At 48.3% G+C, this 8,103-nt stretch overlaps 1 protein-coding gene and 1 pseudogene across 3 annotated transcripts; both read left to right on the top strand.

Moving 5' to 3' along the window:
- Positions 1 to 251: 251 nt before the first annotated feature.
- On the top strand, positions 252 to 2,938 carry LOC120708397 (DNA-directed RNA polymerases II and IV subunit 5A-like). Of its 3 annotated transcripts, none has more exons than XM_039993629.1 (5): positions 252 to 605; positions 1,325 to 1,504; positions 1,631 to 1,744; positions 2,378 to 2,510; positions 2,667 to 2,938. In XM_039993629.1, the coding sequence occupies exons 1-4, from the start codon at positions 393 to 395 to the stop codon at positions 2,501 to 2,503; spliced, it is 633 nt and encodes a 210-aa protein (XP_039849563.1). In that variant the 5' UTR covers positions 252 to 392; the 3' UTR covers positions 2,504 to 2,510; positions 2,667 to 2,938. The 3 variants fall into 3 exon arrangements, with proteins under 3 accessions (XP_039849563.1, XP_039849565.1, XP_039849562.1); XM_039993631.1 differs by adding an exon at positions 2,235 to 2,297 and having other exon boundaries at positions 2,378 to 2,938; XM_039993628.1 differs by having other exon boundaries at positions 2,378 to 2,938.
- Positions 2,939 to 4,480: 1,542 nt separating this feature from the next.
- Positions 4,481 to 5,543, top strand: LOC120710221 (annotated as a pseudogene).
- The last annotated feature ends 2,560 nt before the right edge of the window (positions 5,544 to 8,103 follow it).

Below are 8,103 nucleotides of genomic sequence, written 5' to 3'. Positions count from 1 at the left end.
TGAAAAGTTAGGCCCATTTGCGCTATGCTTAGTTTTGACTTTTGATTGACCGTGGGCACAGCTTATTAAGAAGAAAATTCAGAATTAGCACAGCTGTGTGTCCCGTTCGATGGCGCGGCCTACAGGCCACAGCTGCCTGCCTCCCGCGTGCCGCCGCCGTGCCGTGGCCCCCACACGTCACCCGCATCGCCCACATGCGTGGATCCGGCACGTTCGCTTCCTCGCGCGCATCCGGAAAGCGGGCCCACCCGCACCCGACCCCATACCCACTCGACTGGTGCGGTGCCGCGGTGCGGAGCTAGGACGACGTCACCTTCCGCTCAGCTAGCTCAGCTCAGCTCGCCTCGCTCGAGCCAGGAACAACGCGGAGCAGAGGAAGCGAGGCGGCGGCGATGTCGGCGGGGCTGGTGACCGACGAGGCGACCATGGGCCGGCTCTACCGGATCCGGCGGACGGTGATGCAGATGCTGCGCGACCGCGGGTACCTGGTGGGCGAGCACGAGCTCGCCACCAGCCGCCGCGACTTCCTCCGCAAGTTCGGCGAGTCCTTCCACCGCGAGGACCTCCTCATCAACAAGTACAAGAAGAACGACCCCTCCGACCAGGTCAGTCAGCTACTCAGCTCAGGTCGGCGCCCGATCCAATCCCAACGCGCCCCAGAGCGCCGGTTAACTGCCTCCCCTGCTTCCTGCCGCTCTTGATCGGATCAGACAGTACGTAAGCTTGTAGCTAGGCGCTCGATCCAGCTCCCTTTGCGTCTGATGCCCCTTCCTCTGGATGGGTTCGTCTCTCCTTGAATCCGGAGCTCTGCTCTTGCACGATCGGTCAAATCGAGGTCCGAATCGGCGAATCGCGATCGGTGGTGTCGATGCTGCGGCAAGCTAGCTAAATGCTTCCCGTGAAGAACAGAGAGACACAAGTGGCATCTCCCATCACTCAGCACCGATCGAGCTTATCGTCTGCCTGATCTCAGCTCACGAATCGAACCATGCCAGACTAGCGTTTAGATAATTAGATTCTGCGTGTTCCCACCATAATTCCGAAATTCGAACGCCCGCATCTGCAGTCAACCACTGCTGCTAGCTTGTTGAACAGTTCAAGTGTGAACCTACCGCAGCAATTTAATGTGGTCAGCGTTTCAATGCTTGGGTAATTCGATATACTAGGTTCAGATAGCATTGAAAAGAGAGTTCAGATAGCAGTATGTGCCATTTTGTCAGCATCTATTCGATCCATATTAATAGTAAAGTTCAGCATTTACAGTTAACAATCGAACTTGGTACTCTTCCTGGGTGCGTGATTTCTTTTTTCTGTGTTCAATCAGATATATGTTTTCTTCCCCAACGATGATAAAGTGGGGATGAAGCACATCAAGAAGTACGTTGAAATGATGACACATGAGAACGTCTCCAGAGCTGTGTTGGTTCTTCAGCAGAATCTAACTCCATTTGCCAAGTCATTTCTCATAGAATTAGAGCCAAAGATCCACTTGGAAGTTTTCCAGGTGAGTCTTGCACAAACAGCAAGCTACTGCACTTTGACCAATGGACCAGCATCATCACTTGGTCGGTCGTGCTATTGTGCAATGATCTTCTGCTGTGTTCTATCTGATAACTGAAGCAATGAACAGGAGGCCGAGTTGCTTATAAATATCAAGGAGCATGTTCTTGTTCCTGAGCATCAGGTGCTCACAAATGAGGAGAAGAAGACATTATTGGAGCGGTACACCTTAAAGGAAACTCAGGTATTGCTAATTATTCACACTTGCAAGTTTAGCTTTTGGGGCCAGTGGATCCAATCATATATCTATAATCATTTTAAGTAGTCCCTTTTGATCAACCATCTTTCATAATTTTACTTCCACACTTCTAGTTTGTGCCTTAATCATTTATAGTTATAGTACAAATTTCCTAATTTGAGTGTGAAACAAAGAAATTTCCTAATTAGACGAACATACATAGGTCACCTGTGGCATAAGCATGCATTGAACCCACTGTTACATGATGCCTCAGCAGTGTTTAGGAGTCCATCACATCATACTGGAGTACTTACTACTAGCTCTTCCAAAAAAGGAGGAAACAGTAAAATCAGTCACAAATATAGATGGGTCAGGCTGTCAGAGAATGTCCTCATTCTCTGCAGTTTGCACCAAGAGAATTGGTCCATGGTTATCCTGTTGGAAGTATGCCGGATTAACCACTGAAAACTGATCAATGGTTTCTTGCATTGTTCAGTACTTCAGTATGGTTGCTAGCTTGCCAGATTAACCACAAAAGGCTATATCCTCAGCATTTTCGGTATGTATGTTGCTAGTAAATATGCAAATACTTTCGAGTGTATAACCTCTCACTATTTCTGAATGGTATGGACCAAACAGCTTCCAAGAATACAGATTACGGATCCCATTGCAAGGTACTATGGCCTCAGACGAGGTCAGGTAGTGAAGATCATCAGACCCAGTGAGACGGCCGGCCGATACGTCACATACCGCTACGTTGTATGAGACAACGTCGCCCCTGTTCGCTGTGCTGGTGCTGGAGGCTGCTGCTGGAGTGGTGTGAGAGAAAAACACTACTGGCTGGCTGATGGCTGGAGGCTGCTGCTGGAGTGGTGTGAGAGGAAAACACTGTTGGCTGGTGCTGGAGCATAACAGCAGAACAGGGTGATCGTAAAACTCAGAACACGAGTGAACTGAAGAAGAGAACCATAGATATGGTAAATTTTGAATTTACACACACATGCCCATGTGCTTGGAGAAATCAGGATCGCTTTGTGGCAGACACTGTTCAACGAACAGTGGGCGCTGCTTGAGTGAATTTGAATAAACCGGGTAAATGGAACACAGATGATTTCTCACGTTGTACACTTTTTTTATGAACTGTATAAACACTGCATAATAATAGAAGCTTTGTTTTCGGAGCGATTGAAGCTCCTGAAATTGCTCGTGGCGTCGAGCACTCTTGCTGAATCTTCTTCTCCTTTTGTTTCGAGATGCTTGTGATGAATGAGAGCCGAGCAATAAGTCCAGTGGGAATGGAATCCCTGGTTTGACACTGGCTGTCTGGCTCTAAAAGAAAAGGGACTCTTAAATCGGTATTCGCCCCCCCCCCCAATATTTTTAATGGTATAAGAAAATTGAATAAATGTTTCCCTAATCTGTATATAGGGAAACTCCAGGTCCAAACAGCATTATTATCTATGGATACCCCTTATGTATATATCCCTATGGAGAATCGTTCTTTCATTTTTCATAAAAATTTTGAATAAAAAAAGAGGGAATTTGCTCTGATATAGATTAGGGCTCGGCCTTCTTGGACCACCTAAGTGCAATTACGATAAAAGAAAGGATATGTAGATAGATGGATAACTAGATTAGCAAGTACTTAAAAAATAAAGTAAATACTTTATTTTAGGATTCTACAATGAAATCCTTTATTTTCCAGTAATTCTCTACTACTACGAAACAAAAAAGAGCCTTCAAATTCTTTTTGAAAATGAAACTAAGCGTGCTATTCTAAATCGAACTAAAGTCAAGCTTTCTAGTGCTTATAAATTATTATGGCTTTATCCCTTTCATAGAAAGGAGATAAAATGAGAAATCTTTGCTACCCAATCTTTTTAGAATATCATAAAGTTTAAGTGGCAGAATTTTTTTCTAGGACTGTTTTATCAATTCATTTTTATTCCATTTCTACCCCTGCTAAATTCGAATTTTCGTTGAAATCGTCTCTATTCATATGTATGAAATACATATGTGGAGTTCCCTAGAATTTCATGTGATTCAGTAAACAGAATATAGATTCCATGATTGCTAGATTGATCTGTAGGGATTGATGAAGAGTGAGCTGATAATGGAATTTTTCTTCGATAAATAGGAAACTTAAGATTAAAATGCTCCGGAATGAAAATGAGGGAATGTCCACAGTACCCGGATTTAGTCAGATCCAATTCGAGGGATTTTGTAGATTCATTAATCAAGGCTTGGCAGAAGAACTTGAGAAGTTTCCAACAATTAAAGATCCAGATCACGAAATTGCATTTCAATTATTTGCGAAAGGATATCAATTGCTAGAACCCTCGATAAAAGAAAGGGATGTTGTGTATGAATCACTCACCAATTCTTCCGAATTATATGTATCTGCGAGATTAATTTTTGGTTTCGATGTGCAAAAGCAAACAATTTCTATTGGAAACATTCCTATAATGAATTCCTTAGGAACCTTTATAATAAATGGAATATACCGAATTGTGATCAATCAAATATCGCTAAGTCCTGGTATTTATTACTCGGAATTAGACCATAAGGAAATTTCCATATACACCGGGACTATAATATCAGATTGGGGAGGAAAGTCGGAATTAGCAATTGATAAGAACTTACCAGGGGAGAAATAGAGGATCTCAGATTTGTCAGGCCTTGGGCTGGGCTGGCCTGTCCTATAGTGGGCCTTTGGCCCATCTTAGAGTGGGCTAGAAATCCATGACGATTGTGAAAAGCGCAGCGGTTTTTTTATTTTTGTTTTTTACAAAAATATATTTTCATTTTCGAAATTTACAGGAATATACCCCGCCCGGCATCTGATCGCCCCGCTGCGGGGCGGCAGGGGTTTTTGTGCAAAAACTTTTACGAAAATATTTGCGCGCAGATCCCTGGGAGCCGGTCGCCCGGCAGCGGGGCGGCCGGCTGCAGCGCGACCGGCTCTGAAATTACGAGGCCTCAGATTGCCAGCGCCGCCTTCACCTGGGCACCGTCGCCGTCCTCCCCTTCTACACCCTCATGGTCGTCGCGCCCAACGCCAGCATCGTGAGTCTAACCAATCCTCCTTCCCGACTCGAGAGCACACGCCATGGCGGTCTCCGAGCTCGCCCTCACCTCATCTCCCTGCTCTCGCGCGCAGACCAAACGCACCGTGGAGAGCAGCGCCCCCTACGTTGCGCTCGGCCTCCTCTACGCCTACCTGCTCTACCTGTCGTGGACGCCTGACACCCTGCGCGCCATGTTCGCAAGCAAGTACTGGCTTCCTGAGGTACTACTACCGCAACAGCACCACTGAAGAATTAACCACGGATTCTCTGAATGTTCTGCTGCTGTTAGCTGCTGCTCAGAGAAATGAGATGCTTTCGCCTTATGAATTCTGCAGTTGCCGAGCATCGTGAGGATGTTCGCGAGCGAGATGACTGTCGCCTCTGCTTGGATCCACCTCCTCGCCGTCGACCTCTTCGCGGCAAGGTCAGTAGGCACGCCTCTGAACCATATGCCATCGTGGAACTCTGGAGAACTCGTTAACATCTGCGTTTAGTGTTTGCAATGCAGGCAGGTGTACCACAACGGCCTCAAGAACAACATCGAAACCAGGCACTCGGTCTCGCTGTGCCTGCTCTTCTGCCCGGTTGGGATCCTGTATCATGTGGCGACTAAGGTACTAGCGGGGGCAGTTGGCCGCTCACATTGATGATTGGAATTGGGTGGTTGTACGTAGGATTCCATTGTTTAGCTGGTGGATTTTATGCGATTTGAATATCAATAAAATTAATTCAGTGCACCGATTCTTTTCACAAATGGGCTCACACCAATTATCGGCAATTGAATTTACTTACTGTCAGGAAGGAGACAGGGAGATGAGGTGCAACTCCCTTGGCCGAGCGCAACGTAGGGGGCGCTGCTCTCCACGGTGCGTTTGGTATGCGCGCGAGAGCAGGGAGATGAGGTGAGGGCGAGCTCGGAGATCGCCATGGCGTGTGCTCTCGAGTCGGGAAGGAGGATTGGTTAGACTCACGATGCTGGCGTTGGGCGCGACGACCTCATCATGAGGGTGTAGAAGGGGAGGACGGCGACGGTGCCCCAGGTGAACGCGGCGCTGGCAATCTGGGACCTCGTAATTTTAGAGCCGGTCGCCCTGCAGCCGGGGGCCAGGGCCGGCCGCCCCGCTGTCGGGCGACCAGTCTCCAGAGACCTGCGCGTAAATATTTTCATAAAAATTTTTACACAAAAGCCTCTGCCGCCCCGCAGCGGGGCGACCAGATTCCGGCCGCCCGGCAGCGGGGCGGCCGAGGTATATTTCTGTAAATATCGAAAACAAAAATATATTTTTGTAAAAAACGAAAATATAAAATATAAAAATAAAAAAACCACGAAAAGCGCAGTCTTGGTCGGCCTGGTAGAACCCTTCAAAAAAAGAAAAGAAAGTGAACTCTGGACCGGACCACTGCAATCCTGGACCGGTACCAACGTTAGGCTTCGGCAGCCAACAACTTGCAAGTTTTACTCCGTCAGGGCACCGCGCATTAAGTCTGCACTGGCAATTGCAGGCTTGCAGCAACGCTTAATAAAGATGATGCTACGTTTTTTTCTTTTGTAGTAGGTGGCATCGTCACCAGCTTCCACCAACCAAACTGTGCGCGTGAGAGAGAGAGCGCACTAGCACAAGAAAGATGAGTTCAGAGAGCTCAGTCGGAGATAGAATATGCATGGAGGCACAAAAACAAGCAAGAAAGATGCACCCAGGAGGGAGAGAAAACGCGAAATGATTCCCGAAGCGGGTACGTTCCAGAAAAGGGAAAAAGAAATAACGCAAAGCGAGACAGCGAGCGGAACCACCGGTGGTCTGAGTTCGTGCTAATCCTTCTCTCTCTCTGCTATCTTCCGACTTCCGAGACGAGTGGGCGGCGCAATCATTTCAGTACGCGTTCGTCTTTTGCCGATCAACTTTGTTTGACTGATTGTGGCCGGTTATTGACTTGTGCTGATTTGATATAAAAAAAATACTATTATTGATTGCCAGCAGAATAAAATGAATATAGTAACAGACGACTACTCGTCCCATGGATTAATTTCGTCCCATGGAGAACATACCGGCAATCGGCAACCTTTATTAATTTCGTCCCATGGAGAACATACCCGGGCAGACTCCAGATCGATGCTGAGCACGAGAACAAAGTAGCCCATTCGTACATGTCCGTCGTCGTTGGTCAGATTGGCTCTGGCCTCTGGAGCTACGCTTGGTTGTGCCGAACACCAGACCAAAATAAGTTCCCATCTCATCCGCTGCCGGCCCGCCTGCCGCCGTAGCTGACCCGAACCGGAGCACGGGGCCATATCCATTTGCTCTCCTTCCCCGACACTGTCCCTATCATTTTTTTACAATACATATATGTATTTCATATTAAGGAAAAGCGTACACAAATATATACGAATACAGACATGTACCCACGGGATACGGAGACACCTGTTCAAGCCAAACAACACGAAGGACCCAAATAAACAAGAGAAAAACATTGACGCCCCTAGATCCTTCAAGATCCACCAAAGGTCGACCACCTCGCCGCCGGCCGTCGCCGCCGAAGAAGGAGCCGAACCTCACCTTGAGTTGGAGAAGCCCCATCGCACGCTGGCTTTGTTGGAGTCGAAGTAGACACCCGTCATGGAAAACGGGATGAAGCTGTCGGCGGTCACCCATCGACCGGAGCGTCGCCCCAACTTCTCCAACTCCCGAATCTGAGCTCACAGCCGACGACCATCGCCACCAGGGAAAAAAGAGCCAGATCCGGCCATGCCGCAACCACAACACCCACAGATAACTCCGCCTCCTTGCAAAAGAAAAGCAGCAGCAACATCACCTGAAGCCGATGCGCCACCAGCCAACTCCTAGGACGATTTCCGCAACCTCTCCGATGACGCCAGAGGGGAGCGTCACCGGGGCGAAGAAGAGACCGGAAAAGCTTATTCCACTGCGTCGTCGCCATCTCCGCCATGCCAACGCCGCCAGGAAAGACACACCGCCGCGGATTTAGAAGTCCCCGGCAAACCCTAGCTCCATCGACGAGAAGCATCGACGAGCAAAACCTAAGTCTAGATAAGTAGCTACCTAATCTAACTACGTCCGCGCGACGATTTTCCGATCCGCCTCCATCTCCGGTGCCTCCGGAATCGCGCTCGCCTCCTCTTCGCCCTTTCTCAACTGTAGCAAGGGAAAGGTCGAGAGCAGAGAGACTCCTGTCCCTATCATTTGGTGATGCAATTACGGGGCAGCTCGGCCCTCCTCCTCTCGCTCCATGATTGATTATTTCCGGGTGGCGCCATTGGATGGAGGAGCATGCGCTGAT

The sequence above is a fragment of the Panicum virgatum genome, chromosome 5K, assembly GCF_016808335.1.
Source record: "Panicum virgatum strain AP13 chromosome 5K, P.virgatum_v5, whole genome shotgun sequence".
In the NCBI taxonomy this organism is placed as follows: Eukaryota; Viridiplantae; Streptophyta; class Magnoliopsida; order Poales; family Poaceae; genus Panicum; species Panicum virgatum.
The sequence above is the reverse complement of the archived record's forward strand: the minus strand, read 5'-3'. Positions and strand labels throughout refer to the sequence as shown.

Coding starts and splice junctions, on each gene's coding strand:
- LOC120708397 (XM_039993629.1), top strand. CDS start 393: ATGTCGGCGGGGCTGGTGACCGACGAGGCGACCATGGGCCGGCTCTAC. Junction 606..1,324: donor AGAACGACCCCTCCGACCAG/GTCAGTCAGCTA, acceptor GTGTTCAATCAG/ATATATGTTTTCTTCCCCAA. Junction 1,505..1,630: donor TCCACTTGGAAGTTTTCCAG/GTGAGTCTTGCA, acceptor AGCAATGAACAG/GAGGCCGAGTTGCTTATAAA.